This window comes from Tamandua tetradactyla, chromosome 13, assembly GCF_023851605.1.
Source record: "Tamandua tetradactyla isolate mTamTet1 chromosome 13, mTamTet1.pri, whole genome shotgun sequence".
Lineage (NCBI taxonomy): Eukaryota > Metazoa > Chordata > Mammalia > Pilosa > Myrmecophagidae > Tamandua > Tamandua tetradactyla.
In genome coordinates, this window is record NC_135339.1 from 8,633,496 (window position 1) to 8,650,852 (window position 17,357).

A 17,357-nucleotide genomic window follows, 5' to 3' on the forward strand; every position below is an offset into this window, starting at 1 on the left:
CCAGGACAAAAGCCCCACACCCACCCCCAACACCCAACCCCTGCAGACGTTGAGAGATCCTTGGGCAATGGAGTCAGGCTGTCCCAAGCTCCTATGTCCCAACACCCAAACCATCCCCTGGCTCCCACCACCTGGCCACACCAGCTGTCCCGGCTTCCATAGCCCTGCAGGCCCCCATCCATTTTTCACCAGGTAGAGCCCCACCCCACGGCCCACAGACAGTCTGCTTCCCTGTCCGCAAACATTCCCATCCTTGTTCCTTCCAAGAACTACATTTTGGCTGGGAATCAACCTTAAGGAATGCGGTAATGGTGCAATTTCAGGTATTTCGACGTATCTCGGAGCTGGTAGCCACCTGTTCTCGCCTTCCTTGGGCCAGCCCCTGACAGCGACCAACAAGGTGGTTCTCAGCCTGTGCCTTCCAGGCACACACGCTGGGAGCACTGCAAGAAACAAGGCAGCCCCAGCCCAGCTACCTACAGAATCCACAGGGCCTGGCACAGAACCCAGGCTCAACAGACGCCTCTTGGTGAAAACTGCACTGAACTGGCAGCGTGCAGCACAGAAACACCCAGGCTCCCACCGGACCTAGCTTGCATGTCCAGCCCCACCACCGAGAGGCTGTTTGGCTTCAGGCACATCCTCAGCAGGTCTGCTCGATGCCCACACCTTCACCTGTAAGATGGGGCCTTGGAGTGAAGACTACACAGGGGGTGGCAGGCAGGAGAACTTCGACAAGGCTGTTTTCCATCCCTCCCATCTTGGACCCATGCCGTCCCAGCACTGCCTTGAAATAAAACCATCAAAAGTCCCAAGGGAGAGCAGGGCAGAGTTCTGAGGAGTGATGAATGGGAGGTCTAGTGTTTTCACAGAAAAAATGGGATGCCCTTAACACACCATGATGAAACTGCGTGTCAAAACACTGTGCCCAAGTCCAGAGCCCAGGTGTGGCTCTTGGAGTCAAGCCCTTGAACACAGCTCCGCTGCTGGAGCGGGCCGCCCTGGGCCTGCAGGCAGCTGATGTTCGGGTGAGAAGTGAATGACCCACAGATCCAGGAGACTAACCCAGCTGTCCCTGGCTCTGGCCTGGGAGCCAAGTGATGGGGATGGGGGGAATGGTTCAGGCAGTTCCAGGGACCACAACTCCTCACTCGGGGGCAGCGCCCGAGCAGCCGCAGCAGCTGGGACGCCGCAGGGACTGCATGACGGCACGCAGCGGTCTCCTCCGGCCCTCAGCAGACAGGCTGTCCTCACTGGCTGGCTCCCGCTGCAGCTGCTCGAACTGCATCTCCAGGTGCTTCTGGATGGCCACACCAAGCACCTCAGGGTCCACCGCAGCCCCATACACCTCCCAGGTCATGCCCTCAGCATCCCATCGCACGTCCCGCACGGGCGACGCTGCCTCCTCCAGGCTGGACCCCAGGGTTACCTCTGGGAACACGTGCAGGGCCAAAGGGGCTTCCAGAAGGGGACTGGTGGCCACAGCCTTGCAGGCTGCCACAGGGGCCACCTGCACCCCAGCATCCTGAGCTGACGGAGGGACCGACAATGCCGTACCCAAGTCGCTGGCTGAAGTCATGGTCCACACGTCTTTGGTTCTGGTGCCGGGTTCCATGGCTAAGCCAGTGGGACCCCAAGGGTGGGCACAGCAGTGGGTGTGCCCAGCAAGCCCCCTGGGTAGCCTGCAGTGGAACTTCACCCCAGGGTGCGCCTGCAGCCCTGACTCACTCACTGAGGCCACCAGTTTGGGAAATGCCAGGATCCCTGTGGCAGGCAGGGCATGGCAGCAGCTGCCGGCCCCCACCTCCCCTGTGTCACAGAACAACACTGCAGGGGGCAGGGCCTGGCCAGAGGTGGCCACTGGCTGCCCAGTAGCTTTGGACCCAGGTTGGGGGCTGCTGTGGGGGGTGGTTGTGTCCCCTAGGACTAGAGGCGGCACCCATACCTGACTTGTACCCAGTGTCCAGGCTGACTTAGAAGTCCCCACGGCTCTGGAGGCCACCCCATCCTTCAGAGTCAATTCCCCTTCCAGGCTTGCGGGGGTTTGGCCACCTTGGCCAGAAGTACTGCCAGGCTGCACTGGGGCCTTGTGGGCGGGCGAGCCACCAAGGGCTGAGCAACTGAGGCTGGCCTTCCGAGCACCGCTGTGCCCCTGCGTCTGGGGGCCGCGGACCAGGTCCGAGTGGCTCCTATGCACGGCAGTGGCACCCGGGGCCCGCAGGCAGCACAGCTCCCCGCTGCCCACCGTGCTCTCAGCCTGGGGCCCCTCCTCCTCGGGGACCTGGGCACCAGCCTTCCCGGGCCAGGCCTGCCACACGGTGCTGCTGGCACTCTTGTGAAGCTCTGGCCTCTGCCCACTGCCTTCACCCAGCAGGCTGGAGGAGCTCCGGGACAGTGGCTGCGAGCAAGGGCTCAGGGGGGCCTGGGCTTCCGGCTCAGGGTGGCTGCTGCTGCTCATGGCTGTCCTGTAGGAGAGACAGAGACAAAAAGGGGGGGTGAGCTCAGCTGGACACAGCCCCTGCCCCTCAGCCTGGACTCTGCTGGGACAGTGCTCGGCCCAAGCTTCAGTTCCAGCCCAGCAGGCGCCTCCAGGGCCATAAGTGACAGGATACCAGACGCTTCACATCAGGACACCAAAAACATTTAATAACCAGAACCAAGCAATGGGGATTGGCCCTAGAGAAGCTACCCAGCAGCCATGGCTCCTTACTGGCAGGTGTGAGGTGGGATCTGAGAGAAGCCAAGTCTGCTTGGGACCTGGTGGGTGCAGGACTGGGGCTGAGGGCATTGGGTAACAGCTCCCAGTCAGTCAACACAGGACTGTGGTATTTGGACAATAGTCCAGCTCCACTGATGAGACCAACCCTGGCTCCTCCTCCCCCTTGCCCACCTCTTGGTTGAGCTGCTGTGTCCCTGTGAAGGAGGAAGGGGCTCCCCAACTCCCACCCCACCCCCTGCATTTGTCCATTCACTCCACAGCCCTCTTCTGAACAATGGAGATGGGCCCTGGAGCTGGGGATCACCAAACCACTCTAGATCAGGCTATGTCCCCAGGGAATGGTGGTCCGGGGGTGATAAAAGATACGCATCCAAGGCAAACTCAGTGCCACCATCTCCCACCCTCCAGAAAGTTTAAACCCTTTCCTTCTTGGCCCCTGTGATTGCATCCTCCTCCCCTCACCCCCTGTCATTCCTAGCCCTCCTTCCAGCCACGCAGATCCACTGGAACTACCCACCAGCCCAGGCCACCACTGGCCCCTCAACCTCAGTGTTTCCTCTGTCCCTGCCAGCTAGGCCGGCCTCCATCTCTGGCTGAGCATCTTTGGCTGATGGTTGGCCTCCCACAAGCCTGAGGCTTTGCAGACAGGCCTATGACCGGTTCCCCTCTGTCCCTCCAGCACCAGGCCTGGACTGACTCAGAGTGGGCACCCGCAGAATGTTTGCTGCACTGCTGACAGAGAGACTGGGAGAGGATGAGAATAAGCCCACACGGGAAAGCACCAAGTGCCAAGGACAGGACTTGCTCTGGGTGGCAATGGGCCAGGAAGGGCTTTCAGGAAAACCTGTCAAAGAAGGTGGGCCTGGAAAGAGAGGAGGGAGAAGGTGCCGGGGGAAAGAAGAGCTTGTGCAGAAGGCAAGACGTGTGTTCAGAGCTTCCAGTGAGCTGGGAGCAAGAGGGCTGAATAGGGGTGGGGAGGGGAGGGGCCTGCACAAGGCTGGGAATAGGGGTGACGGGTCCCGGGTCTCCCTGTCAAGCAGGACCAGCTGGAGGAACGCAGGTGGGGACAGCAGGCAATGGCCGCAGCTTGGGCGCTCCCAGGCCTGCCGTCCCACTGCAGGGCCCAGAAGGAGAGGCAGGAAGCCCAAGTGCCCAGGCCAGGAGAGCAAGGCCACCTGGAAACAGGGTGCAGGAGGGGCTCATCTCCCTGACCCCAGACATCTTACTGGGCCCGGTGCTCAGATGGCCGGTGGCTGGCTGAGCTGAGAGTGACGGTGAGAGCCCGAGGCACACTCTAGCGGTCAGATCAACACAGCTCCCTGCGGAGGTGGAAAAGGTCTCCTCTGTGCTGTCCAACAGGGCAGACACTGACCTCCTGGGGCCACTGAACACCTGCAAGGTGGCCAGTGAGACTGAGAAACTGAGTTTTTGGTTTTATTTAAATGTAGTCATTTAAATTTAAATCGCCCCATGTGGCTGACAGCTACCATATTGGACTCTACAGCTCTGGGGAGAGCTCCAGGCCAGGCATGGGGACCAGGGAAGGAAGGAGAGCAATGGTGGGGAAGAGGGGGACACATAAAGAAACCCCACCTTTCCAGCCTAAGGCCCCCAGGCTCAGCTCACCAAGGAAGACCCCAGGTCCCGGAGGCAGAAATGTCCCAGGACACCTGAGGCTTCCTGGAACTACCCAACACTGCCCTAGGGGCTTGGGGCTCCCAGGCCACAGCCCAGCTTCTCCCTGGGACCCACCCATTATGGTGGAGGGGGTGGGACAGGCAGCAGATCCTGGGCTCTAGAAGCACACAGCCTGAGCTAGAATCCCAACTGGCCTCCCTGGGGACTGGGCAGGTCAGCCCAGGTCCCGGCCTCACAGGCCACTTAATATACCCTGCGGCCTCTTCTCCCAGTTTGCTCAAGTTTCGTCTGGGAGCCAGGTCTGGCAAACAGCTCCCAAGTTCTATCAAGGCTGAAGGCCTCTTAAATCCCCTTGCCTGGAGGAGATAGAGGGCCCCAGTACACTTCTCAGCCCAAGTTCCCAGAGACTCCCACCCACCCAGACAGACTTGGGAAGGCCAAGCAGGAAGTGTCCCTCCCATTGGCTGCTCCGGAGTACCTCCGCTAGGGGGGTCTTGGGAGGGTCAGAAAAAGGAGGAGAAACAAGAGAGAAGAGGACCCAGACCCTGCCCTCAAGGAGCTCTAAGCAATGAACATTTAAACAGAAGATGATAAATAAAAAAGCTAAGGATATTAACAGTGATACTAATAATAACAGTTCCCAGGTCCCAGCCACATCCTGCCACACACATAGTCTCATGTAATGGTCAGAGAAATCCCAATACCACCATCCCCATTTCACAGACAAGGAGGCTGAAGCTCAGAGAGGTTTAGTGACTTGCCCAAGGACACACAGCTGAAGAGTAGCTAAACCACCACTCAACCCCAGGAGTGCTGAGGTTCTCTGTGCATCCTTGAGCCCCATGTGGTCCTGTATCCTGGCAGCCACCACCCTCAGCTGTAATCGTCTTTCTGCTTACGGGTGTCCTGGCTCCACTGGACTGCCAGCAGCCAGCTCAGCATTTGGCACGTGCATGGTGCTCACATGCTAGCTGACCAAGTGAATGAGGAGGAACACTACCTGGGCCCCCTGTCCAGCCCTCTCTGCTTCCCAGGAGCAGAGTTGCTTGTGAGTTTTGCAGCTTCTTCAGCTGCCAGAAGTCAGGAGAACAAGAGAAGCAGCTGCACTGGCTGTACCAGTCCGGCCAAGTGGCCCCAGCAGGCAGCCAACCCCTCAGTCACAGGTCCAAGATGCCAAGGTAACCCACCTGGACAGCCTCCATAGCCTCTGAAAACTCCAAGGGGGACATAAAGAGTCAGGCAGGCCCTGGAACCTCCCCAGGAGGCAGGAAAGGAGAGAGCACCCTCCCCCAGTCCTTCCAACAAGCTAGTGAGAAGCCAGGACAAGGCAACTATATACCTGTTGGTTCCATGCTCCATCCACCTCTGCAAGGGGCAGGGGACAAAACTGAGGCTTGGACAGTTCAGAAACCTGCCAACGAACCCACAGCTGAAACTGGCTAATGCAGAACACCAACAGGACCTTGCCCCTACAGCCTGATGTTCCCAGGCCAGAGGGAGGAAAAGGATCTGCGGAGACCTCGCTCAGGGTCACCCTGGGGGCAGGAGGCTTTCTCCTGCTTTGGATTGGGCCAACCCGAAGGGCACCCCGGGGAGTCACGTGGAGCCCAGAAAATGGGCATGGAACCAGGGGCCAAGAAGCTAGGGCTCGAGATCTGGTCCTAAACCTGCTCTTCCCCCTGCAAACTCCGTGCCCCTGTGAGCCGGTCCCCTTAACCTTTTTAGGCTTCCATTTACCCATGTGCAAAAGGGAAGCAAAGCCTCACCCTGCAGGGTGGCTGTGAAGACACGCGTGGAAGGTCGGCCGCAGTGCTTATTGACGGTGGCCCTCTCTGTCCCCTTCCCATCAAGAGTGACTTGAGCTCAGGGTATTGCAAGGATTAACAACGTGGGCAGAGAGGTCTTTGTAGGAGCCACAGACACCCCAGAGTTGAGCCAGGTCTTCCTTCCCAACCCTCCTGCCTTCATCCCCTCCTAGAACCCTGTTACCCAACATCATGTCGCCAGCACGCCCAGCCCTGCACTCAGTTTCCCAGAGCCTACTTTAAATCTTTGATGTGAGAGGTCAGACACACACACACACACGCGCGCGCGCACGCACACACACACATTTGGCATCTGCATTCTAAATACCCAGAATGACATACCCACCTCATCTTTATAACGATGGAAAAAGCTCTGGTGTCACCCTAAAGGGGACTGGGAAGATGTTTTAACACAAGAAACAGGTATACAGATGCACCAAGACCCCTGCCCTCCCCTGTATGCTTCAGATGACCCTTCAATCTTAACTGCAGCTACTCTCCTGCCCCATATGGTGCCAATCAAATCTGCAATGGCTGTGGCCAGTGCCCTGTGGCCTGGGCCAGGCTCTCCTGCCGCCTCCGGTCCTGCCTATCAGCAACCAGAGAAGCAGCCAGCATCACATGCTGCTAACAGTCAACGTCATTTTGAGTAACAGCCCCTGATTCTGCAGAAACTTCCAGACTGGCCCCAACCAAAGAGACTGCTGGGGTCGACTTTGTCAGAGATCCCAATGCCAGGCAAGTGACCCCAGCAGAGAAGCCCAGTTCTCATGTGCATACCCAACGGGAGCACCGAGGCCAGCCCAAGCAGGCCAGTCTCAGACGACATGCCTGGTCTCCTCGTGAGTCCCCTCTTGTTAAGGAAGTGGCTGGCTTTGGGGAGATGCCCTTTGCTTCCAGCAAAACCAAACAGGAAAAGCAGACCCCCAAGGTCAGGAGGGGAATTGGTCAAATGGGCCTTACTCTTTAGGGTCCAAGGAGGGGATACATGCCCCACAAATCCTTCGTTGCCACTTCCAGCCAGTGATCAGACCCATCCCATGGAGGACATGGGGCCTGACAGAACTGCTCAAGGCCAAAGGTGGGCAATGAGCTGGGAGGACTCCCGAGATACCGAGGCAGGAGTGCTTGGAGAGGACGAAACCTGCCCTGTCATAGACAGGTTGACAGGGTCTTAAGGGCAGTGTGTCCAGGTCACACTCCGTTCCAGAAAGGGCTCTGTTCCAAGGACCCAAGAGAGGCCCAGGCCCCCAGCAGTCCCTGAGTTTCGTCCCCACCCTGGGGAGGATTTGCCCCACACTTCCCCAAAGGCGCCTGGGGTGCAGAAGATAAGTCTAGAAGCAGCCCAGGTGGCCATGTGTCCTCCCCGCGCACTCACGCCACCCGTGGACACACCACAGGCCGATGCACAGGCCGGCATCTGCTGTGCAGCCTGCATGAAACAGCATCTCCACACACTCTCTCTGCACACCAAGTGCACAGGCTGCCCAGCCCGGGGCGAAGGCCCCAACACACACACCACACAACGTGCCAAGTCCGGGCCCCCTCCCCTGCCCTCCAGCACAAGCCCACCGGGCTCTTAAGGCCTCACACAGTGCCCCCAAACTGGGCTACAGACCCTGCGAGCTGCAAAAAGCAGTGACCGAAGGAAGATGGGGCAGTGTGGGTAAGGGGCTAGGGACCCGGGCAGGAGGAGGCAAGGGGAAGGGAAGTCTGGGGGTCGGGGAAACTAAGGCAGGAGGGCGGGGTGCGGATGCATGGAAAAACGAGGATGGGAAAGGAAGGAAGAGATGGGAAGCAGGGGTGGAAGGAGGAGACCGGGTCATGGGAAACGGGAGGGTTGGGCAGAGGAGAGATGGAGGAGGGGATGGGATGGGGCAAGGTGAGGGGACAGGAGAGGAGGGGCGCAGCCCGAGGCGGGGGCCGGGAGGCCGAGGGTCTGAGCGCAGGGCGGGGTGAGGGGCGGGGTGAGGGGCGGGGTGAGGAGAGGGGCGAAGGGGCGAAGGGGGAAGCCGCTGCCCACCCCCAGCCCCCCACCCCCCCACCGCCGCGCACGGAGCCGGCCTCTCACCCTCTCGCTGGCCCGGGTCCGCGCAGGCCGGGGGAAGCGCCGCTCCAGCGGCCGCCACAGGTGCCCCGGCGCCTCGGCCCAAGATGGAGCCGGAGCCGGGCCTGGCCTGGGCCGCAGACACCGCCTCCCGCCGTCCGCCCGGCTCGCCGAGCCCGCGCTAGGGAGGGGCCGAGAGGGGCCCGCGGTGGGGGGGGAATGGGCCGGGGGAACAAGGGCGGGGGGGGCGCGGCCCGGCCTCACCTGGGCCCGCCCCGCGCGCCCCCGCCCGCGCGGCTCCCAGCCCCGCCCTCCTCCCGGCCCCGCCCCCCAGGCCGCCGGCTTAACCGCCCCGCCCCCTCCGGGACCGGCCCTCCCTCCCGGCCCCCCCCCCGCAGAGTTCTCCTCGCCGGCCCCGCCCCAGGTTGCAGGCCTGCCCAACCAACCCCCAAGAGGCTCATCTTCCCGGCTCGACCCCAGAGTCCCGCGTCCTAGCGGCTCGGCTTCCCACCATCTTCCAGTCCCCGATCCAGCCGCCCAAACCCTCCTCATCTCAGCCCCACCCCCACGGGCCCCGTCCCCTCCCCAGCTCGTCTGCCGACCCCCCTGCTCGCGGCCCAGCCCCCAAGTCCTTCGTCCCCTGGCCGGGCCCCTCGCAGTTCTCCAGCCTCCCACCCTGCCTGTGCGGCCCCTTTCTTCCAGGGACTGCGCTTTCGGGGATTTGCAGGTCCCTACTACCTAAGGCCCTCCTAGCTCCGCCTCTAGAGACCCCCATTCTCCCAGCCCTAGACCCCACAACCCATCCTCTGAGCGCCACCCTTAGGCTCTCCAAGCCCCCACCCGCCCCCTTTGGGCTACGCTTCCACGGCCCCAACGCGCCCCCGCTCGGCTCCTACGAACCCCAACCAGGTAGACCCCTTCCCCCACTCACGCTCCCAGCCCCGCCCCTGAAGGCCCGTCCTCTCCCACTCCCTGCCCCGCCCACACCCCCATCCCCACCCTTGTCCCCCCACCCAACTGGGAGCCTGCAATCTCCCGGACCCACCCCCACGAACCCCCCTTGGCCGCGCGGGGGTGAGCCGACCCCACCCATGCCCGTACCCTTCCCGGCCGCTCCCGAGAGCCCGAAACACCCCTCCCTGGTTCCCCGCCCGCCCCCGCGGCAAGGGGAGCCGGTCTAGGCGCTGGGAACGACTGGTCCGCCCTGCGCGCCTGGGGTGCCCGCTGGGTGCTAGTTCCCCTCTACTGTCCCCAAACCCCCAACTCCGCCATCCGGGTTGGGGGCCTATCAAGTGTCCCACCCCCACCAGGCCTCCCAGAGCCTGTCCGCCCTTGCTGGGTTCCTGTCCCCGCGGACCCCGCAGGACCACTGGGTAAGAGGAGCGTGCTCTGAGACCCGGAATCGGACAAGTGCGTCTTAATATCTCTCCTCCTCCACCGCCCCCAGCCCCGGGATCCCCGACTTGCTTGCTCAGCCCTATGCTTAAGGTTCTGCACCCCTCCCATCCGGGGGCCTCAAGCTGGCACCCTCTCTGCCCCTCTCCCAGTTTGGGGGGATTTCAGCCCCAGCCCCAGCCTCCCCCCGCTCTGCATCTCAGATGGAGCGCCAAGGGGGCACCCTGAGGAAAGGTTGCCAGTGAGGTCAAGCGAGGAACACCCTGGCCTGGGTATGCACCCTTCAATCTCCATCAGCCCCACCCTGGCAGTGGACCCAGAGGAGGGGTACATGGCACCCAGCAGCCCCCACCTCTGTGTGCTCTCTGCTGGTCTGTGTGTAGCATCCTGGTCTGTAGCCCTGAGCTGCTCCTCAGCAATTGTCTCAAGAGGTGAGGGAGATGACCAATATCTCCATGCTGCCCCCACCCCCACCCCCCAAGGAATTTGGCACTGCGGGTCACACACTCACACTTCTGTGGGGCCGGGGGCCCTGCCAGTCTTGGCAATGGCTTCTGAGGGCTGTAATGGGCCTGGGACCTGAGATTCCCCACTGAGTGCCTGGAAGCCTTGGTCCATCTCCTCTGCTTTCACCCCATCTCCCCCCTTCCCTCCGCCTCCCCTCCCCTCCCTTACAGCCTCAAGTTGGGAGCTCAACTGGCTGCCTGGTAGGGTGCGTGGGATCCTCCTCAGGGAGACCTAGCTTCCCTAAACACCCCTTCCCAGAGGGGTTCTAACATCTGACAAAGGGAACAGAGCGCCAAGGCCAACAGGGGTGTCCAAACAGAGACCCAGGCCCTGGCCTCTCCACCACATACAGACTGGCAGATGGCGATCCCCTGGCAGGGGGACCCTGCTGGAAGGAGGAAACTGGGGGATGCATTTGCCAAGGTCATCACCCTCTGCTGCCCCTGTCCAGGAATTAGGCAGCCCCTCTTTCCACATCTCACAAATCTTATTCATTGTACCTTTGTATGGAAGTCAACTGAGTTCCAAGAAGGGACAAGCTACCTGCGGTTACACTGAGAGTGGGTGCCAGATCATCCCAGCTCCCTAGGTATCCCCAAAGCCCTGAGAGAACCATACCACATATCTTAAGGAAGCCTGCTTGGACCTGGGGCCAGCAGACACAGTGGGGCTGGATCATGCCACTGGGACCTGCAGGTATCTCCTTGGCCTTGGTGCCTTATCTGACTGTTCCCCTCCTTCCATTCATGACCTGGTAAGTAGGCTATGCTGGCCGTGACCACTGCCCAGGGAGAGCCTGTGATGGGGAGTCAGAGTGACATGAATTCCAAATCCATACTCCTCCACTTATTCCCTGCCCTGCAGTCCACACCCAAGGAAAAATGTTCGTCCTTCTGGGTGTCAGTTTCCACATCTGCAGAGTGGCAGTAATGACACCTACCTACACACAAGGATACAGTGACAAGCATGTGAAAGTGCTCTGTAGTATTATCGCTGCTATCAGTCAGTTGATAAAACAGTTCTCGAGCTCCTCCCCTGTCAGGTACTGGAGATACAGGCTAGGACTGCCTGGTGGGGTTGGGGAGATGGAGACAGTGCTGATTGCTTTGGGTCACATGCCATTTCCTGAGACTCTGAACCCTGGCACAAGAGGAACAAGTGTGGGGCGCTCAGGGGCTGGGTCGGGTGCACTGGGATGTTTGAGATGCTAGGTGAGGAGGCAAGCTGTACAGAGAGACGCCTGGAATTCACCCCAGGTCTGGGCACTTGGTCCCTGAAGTCACAAGAGTGGATGAGTGCACAGTGAAAAGAGGGCCTGGGACCCAGCTGTGAGTAACCAGGTAGCAAAGGACTGAGAAGAAGGAGCAGAAAGGAAAAGAGGGAACGGGGGCATCTCAGTGACATTGGGACAGATGGAGGCAGAGCCATTGGAGCGAGCTGAAGGGTGGGCTGGAGGGTTGCATTAGGAACACTGCTTGTAGACAACTGTTAAGCATGGCCATAAGGGGGACAAGAAGTATCCTTTGGAAAGGGAGAGAAATTTTTATCTTTAAATTCTGTTTTTTTGTTTGCTTTTTAATATGATGCATTGTATATATTTCCTTGATTTCAAACAACAGAAAACTCTTGAGAAGTGAAGCATAAAAGGAATTTGTTGGAAAATTGCAGGGAATGGACAGAATTAAAGCAAATGCTGAAGAACCAGGCTTGATTCTTCAAGTCAGGAGCCAGGTGGCCCCAGACCTTGACAGCAAAAGCCTCTTCCTGTCACTCCCACCGAAAGAAGGAGAACAGTCGTTTTCCTTCTCTGTGTCTCAGCTCAAGATTCGGAATCCCAGGAGAGCAAGAGCTCATTTGGCAGAACTTCAGCCATGTGCTAGGATGGTGAGACAAACCCAGCAGATGCCTCTCGAGGACCACCTTAGCTTTCTTGATATGAGGGCAGGCTCCTTTGGCCTACTGTCCCTCCCCCCCAAGACTGCATGCAACAGGACAGGCCCCTTCCCCCAAAAGGAGGATTGGAGGCTGGGTGGCCAGGGACAGACAAATATCATTGCATATAGTAACAAACTGAATATATTTGACAACTAAGGGGAGGACTGAGAGAAAGGGAGCAGTTGGAGATAGAGGAGAGAATGGGAATTCCCACTGGCATAAGGTGCCCAATGGACTGGGATCTAGACTGTATCAAACAGGAGGAGGGATGGCATTTCTATGAAATCAGAGGACAAGAAGAGATGATGGGATAGTACACAGGTAAGCCATAGGTTTGGAAATGGAGGGAGTTCTTGTTTGATGGTTTATATGCTCACCGTGAAATAAAAGGCAAGGACATGTGCTGAGATAGAAAGGTTGGAGGAGTAAAGAGCCTGGAGGTTTGAGATAGTCATTGCAAACAGTAAAGGGGCCAGTTGGCCCAAAAAATGCAATAGAAGATTGCCAGGCAACATTGAGACCATTCAAGGCTTGTGACCATCAGTAACATCCCCATAGAAAGACTCTCCATCAAAGAAAAACCACGTTGTAGTTGGAGTCTCAGTTGTAAGAGAGAGGAGACTGACTCTAACTTTAAAAGAAACTTTTGACTCATCTTCACTTAACTAACTCACAGAATGAGCCAAATTCCCCATCTGTCAGTGAAAAGGGTGGCCAAACCACAGCCTTCTGGATGCTGGTAACATTCCTAGGAGGCTACACACGTCTGCTCTCACCTATTGAATTGTTGGCTTACGAGAGCCTTACCAAGTTGAGTTTGTACTCAAGTTTATTTATGCTAACTGTACGTACAGCTATAATTATGTAATTTAATTTGATAACCCATGAACTGATGGAATATGAATGTAAAAAGAAAGTTTTGTTCCTGCGAAACCTAGATTAAATGTTCTGGAAAGTGAGTCACAAAAACTGCTGTCAGTTAAGTATGGGGAAGGCAACTGAAAAAGACTAGGAGAAAAATCGTAACAAATCTAGACAAATTCTGAATCACACTGCTTCCCGACTGCCTTTAAGTTAACTGACTTGTCTATTTACCAATCATCTGTGAATGCTAAATTAAAGGACTAATTTTATAGTTTATGTGGATAAGAGAATTTATCATATCTAGCCTTGGGCATTGCTCAAACCAAAAGCTCAAATGACGTGGGCAAGCCTCTGTCTCTCTCCCTCCATTCCTATGCTTCCTTCTGGATTTGATGCATTCTTGTGTAGGCTATCTGCTCTTGAAAGAGAAGACTGCTAGCAACCTCAAACCAACATCCTCACTTCTCTGGATCTAAAAGGAGGTTGGACCTTTCCAGAGAAGATTCTGACTGATCCTGCCCCAGAATCCTAGAACCAATTATTGTGACAAAAGAGAGAGAGAGAACTCTTCAGTTGGCCAGCACGTCATGTGCCCTTCCTGGGGTGGGGGCAGGCAGTACACTGTGACTGACAGCCCCACTGGGCTCAGACTGGGGAGGGAACGTTGTTCCCCAAAGGAAACACAAGAAGCTATTAGCAGACTAAGGGGAAAGAGACAGTGAGCTGGCCCAAATCTGAGATGACCACTGAGGCAGCATCTGTGGCAGTCTCAGAAAAGGAGACCCTGAGAGCAGGAACCTACCTGCCTGTGTGTCATCCATGCCTAAGGAGGGGAGAGCTTTGACTAAGTTGAACGTTATCTGTTTTCCAGACCAAAAAAAAAAAAAGACAGCCTCTTGAGCCAGGGCCCAGCATCATGAGATTGAGAAGCCTTCTTGACCAAAAGGGAGAAGAGAGAAATGAGACAAACTAAAGTGTCAGTGGCTGACACCATTTTCAAACAGAGTTGAGAGTTTATCCTGGAGGTTATTCTTATGCATTATATAGATATCTCTTTGTAGTTTATGGTGTATTGGAGTGCCTAGAGGGAAGTACCTGAAACTATTGAGCTGAGTTCCAGTAGCCCTGATTCTTGAAGACAATTGTGTAATGATACAGCTTTTACGATGGGACTGTGTGATTGTGAAAACCTTGTGTCTTATGCTTCTTTTATCCACGGCATGCATGGCAGATAAGTAAAAAAAAAAAATAGATAAAAATAAATAAATAATGGGGGGATAAGGGATAAAATAAATTGAGTAGATTGAAATACTAGTGGTCAATGAGAGGAAGGGGTAAGGGGTATGGGATATAAGAGTGTTTTCTTTTTTATTTCCTTTTCTGGAGTGATGCAAATGTTCTAAAAATGAACATGGTGATAATATCATGAACCATTAATTATACACCACGTATGGACTGTATGGTGAAGATTTGTCAACAAAATTTTTTTTTAAATATCTGTACAGTGCAAGAGACCCCTCTAGCCATATGATTCATAAGTGAAAAGGCTGTGTTTTTTGTCAAAGACCCCCTGAGATCTGGCATATAATTAATGTTCGATGAATGAATGAATGAATGGTAGTTTATCCAAGAATACCTGTTATCATCTCAGTTTAGTTCCACATGCATTTTACTGAGTCCCTAATAGATGTTAGTACCAGGCTGTGAGCTAGGAAGAGGCTACATCAGACAAGCCTTGAGCTCAAACCACGTGTGATGGGACAGGGCGGGAAGTTGATGACTGACATAAAAGACAGATCACAGCAATTGAAGAAACCACAGGGTGTTGGGGGAGCCCAAAGGAGAGGCCCTGGAATAGACATCAGCTGCTAGTTTAGTCCCCAATAATCCATCCTCCCATTTCTTTGGGGGATCACCCCAGGACAGAGGCTTCTGGTTGTCCCTCAATACTTACTCTCTCCTTCTATAGTAGTAGAACTTCTTAAGCTGAGAACCTGATGCTGAATGCAGACCTCATTTCCCAGGCTTTGGGGCTGCTAGACATGGCACGCGACTAAATTCTGTCCAGTGAGATGCTAGCAGAAGTGAAACATACAGTTTCTTGATTAGTGCCCTTCAAAAGGAGTGTACCTCGCTCTTTTCTACGCCCCACCCTGGATTGGAATGAAGTCATGGCGTTAAGCCAGTTTATGCCATTCCAATGAAGGTAAGACTGTGGGGACATCCCAGCATTGTGGGGTGGCCTTTACAGCCCTGGATTACCTGTGGTCTGGGTTTCCATGAAAGGGAAATTCAACTCTAGCCTATTGAAGCCACTGTTTGGGGTGAGGTCTCCCTTACAGATGTGAAGCCCATTAACACGGAATTTTCCACCTGGAAGAAAGGTGCTACAGAAAAGAGAATGTAAAGTATGTTCTGCATATGGAGATCTTGCAGGCTGGAAAGGGGAACCCTTGTGCCATAGGAAAGCAGTTGGTAAACTGATCCCTGCAATCCCTTGGAAAGTTGTGTGTAGCTTTAAGGGAAACAGCTGAAAATTTTGGAACGTTCACGTGTGCTGGCAGTTTCTTGCCACTCTCAATGAAGTCCTATCTGAGCCAGAAAAAGTCAGAGTTTGCCAGGATGGTGGTAGAGACGGAAGGAGGAGGCAGTGATAGACTCTCTTTGCCAATAGCCTGAAACCTAAGTCGAAAAGTTTTTCAGGGTTGAAAAGTCCACCTGCTTCTGTGCCGCAAACTGAAGCTGATATAGGAAATGCTTCTGAAGAAGTAATATCAGCAGAAGACAGGACTGTGGGTCCTATCCTTTCTCCAGCATTTTTAGGGTTCTCAGCCTGGTAATAAGAGCCAGTTCTGTGCCAAAGATGAGATAAAGATGTCCTCCAATCCACTCTGGATGCTTGGGCTGGTTTCCAGTTGAGAGGGAGGTAAATGGATAGAGGATACAGGGATGAATCAAAGACCAGAGTATTTAGGCTTAAATACCTTATTACTTGGCCCTGGAAACTACTAGAAGCAGATAGGCAGGAAGTTAGCTGAGATTTTGAGGAGAATGTGTTACCTAAGAAACAAGCCTGGCTGGCACAAATCTGCGTTTTTTTTTGTCCCCTTAACTCACCCCCTAACCACAAACCTGCAGCAACAGAAAGTGGGTTGAAAAAAGCCATGCAGCCCCAAAGGTTGCATGCACTAGGGTAACTCTCCAGAAACCTAAAATCTCCAGATGGGTCCCTGAACCAGATAACTCCTGAAACCTAGAGGGCCCAGCCTCTCCAGAACATCAACTAGTTTCATCCCCCTACTCCTTATTATCAATAGACTCTCCCAACATGAAAAAGTTAGAATGGCCACAGCCCCAATACCCCTAAAGAGAGGAATAGAAAGATCAAAGGTGACAGTGGAGTTATACAGAGAAGGTAGGGTTCAACAAACGGATATAACTGCTGAGTCATTATATTTCCTTCAGTCTTCAGTATCTTAGAGCAGCTAGAAGTAAATACCTAAAATTGTGGAATTGTAACCCATATCAAACTCCGAAATCTGTTCTACAACTAATTGTCACACTGTGCTTTGAAATTTATTACTTTTTTGTATATATGTTATTTTGCACAAAAAAGAAAAGAAAATTGATTGTGATGATAAAAATATCTATATTCCTTCTAGCTTCCAATGTTCTGGAGCACCTAGAAGGAAAAATCTGAGAGGATGGAATAGTAGCCCATGACAAACTCTGGGATCTGACCTATGACTACTTGTTGAAACTATGACTACTTGCTTTGAAAACTATTGCTGTTTTTCTTTCTTTGCTTTGTATATATGTTATGTTATACAATTTTTAAAGTTAAAAAAAAAAAGAGCTGTATAGGGTGTATGAGTAGTTCAGTGGTAGAATGCTCGCCTTCCAAGCAGGAGACCTGGGTTCCATTCCCGGACCATGCACAAAAAAAAAAAAAAAAAAAAGCTGTGCAGCCCCAAGAGGTGTGTGCCCTCTGTTCTAGTTTGCAAGCGACCGGAATGTGATACACCAGAAATGCAATGGCTTTTTAAAAGGAGAATTTATTAAGTTGCTAGTTTACAGTTCTAAGTCTGTGGAAATGTCCAAATTAAAGCAAGGCTATAGAAATGTCCAAATTAAGGCACCAACAAGAGGTTACCTTCACTCAAGAAAAGCCAATGAAGTTCAGGGTTTCTCTCTCAACTGGGAAGGCACATGGCAAACATGGCGACATTTGTTAGCTCCTCCAAGGACATTTTCCTTCTTTATCTCCAAAGGTCTCTGGTTGTGTGGGCTCTTGTGGTTCTTGTAGCTCTCCTGTGGCTCTCTAGTGCTCTCAGGACTCTGAAGGTCTTTCCAAAATGGTTCCTCTTTTAAAGGATTCCAATAAACTTATCAAGACCCACCTGGAATGGGTGGAGTCACAACTCCTTCTAATCTAAGGTTTAATACC

At 54.8% G+C, this 17,357-nt stretch overlaps 2 protein-coding genes and 1 long non-coding RNA gene across 3 annotated transcripts in view; 1 reads left to right on the plus strand and 2 right to left on the minus strand.

Annotated features, from left to right (window-relative positions):
- NPY4R2 (neuropeptide Y receptor Y4-2) overlaps positions 1-2,044 on the minus strand; it is a 33,227-nt gene extending 31,183 nt beyond the window's left edge. The window contains exon 1 of the mRNA XM_077124678.1: positions 1,946-2,044. The gene's annotated coding sequence lies outside the window, so the exon portion shown is untranslated. The remainder of the gene's footprint in view (positions 1-1,945) is intronic.
- GPRIN2 (G protein regulated inducer of neurite outgrowth 2) lies at positions 828-8,310 on the minus strand. The gene is made up of 2 exons (XM_077124675.1): positions 8,234-8,310; positions 828-2,465 (listed from the first exon to the last, which is right to left on the minus strand). Exon 2 carries the CDS (start codon positions 2,456-2,458, stop codon positions 1,148-1,150), a length of 1,311 nt encoding a protein of 436 aa, XP_076980790.1. The 5' UTR covers positions 2,459-2,465; positions 8,234-8,310; the 3' UTR covers positions 828-1,147.
- A 1,087-nt stretch (positions 8,311-9,397) lies between these two features.
- LOC143653561 (uncharacterized) lies at positions 9,398-11,995 on the plus strand. Its single transcript, XR_013161372.1, has 2 exons — positions 9,398-10,035; positions 11,731-11,995. It is a non-coding gene; the product is annotated as an uncharacterized LOC143653561 (long non-coding RNA).
- Positions 11,996-17,357: the final 5,362 nt, after the last annotated feature.

What these genes read in the sequence shown, in the direction of transcription:
- GPRIN2 (XM_077124675.1), bottom strand. Translation starts at nt 2,458, where the DNA reads ATGAGCAGCAGCAGCCACCCTGAGCCGGAAGCCCAGGCCCCCCTGAGC.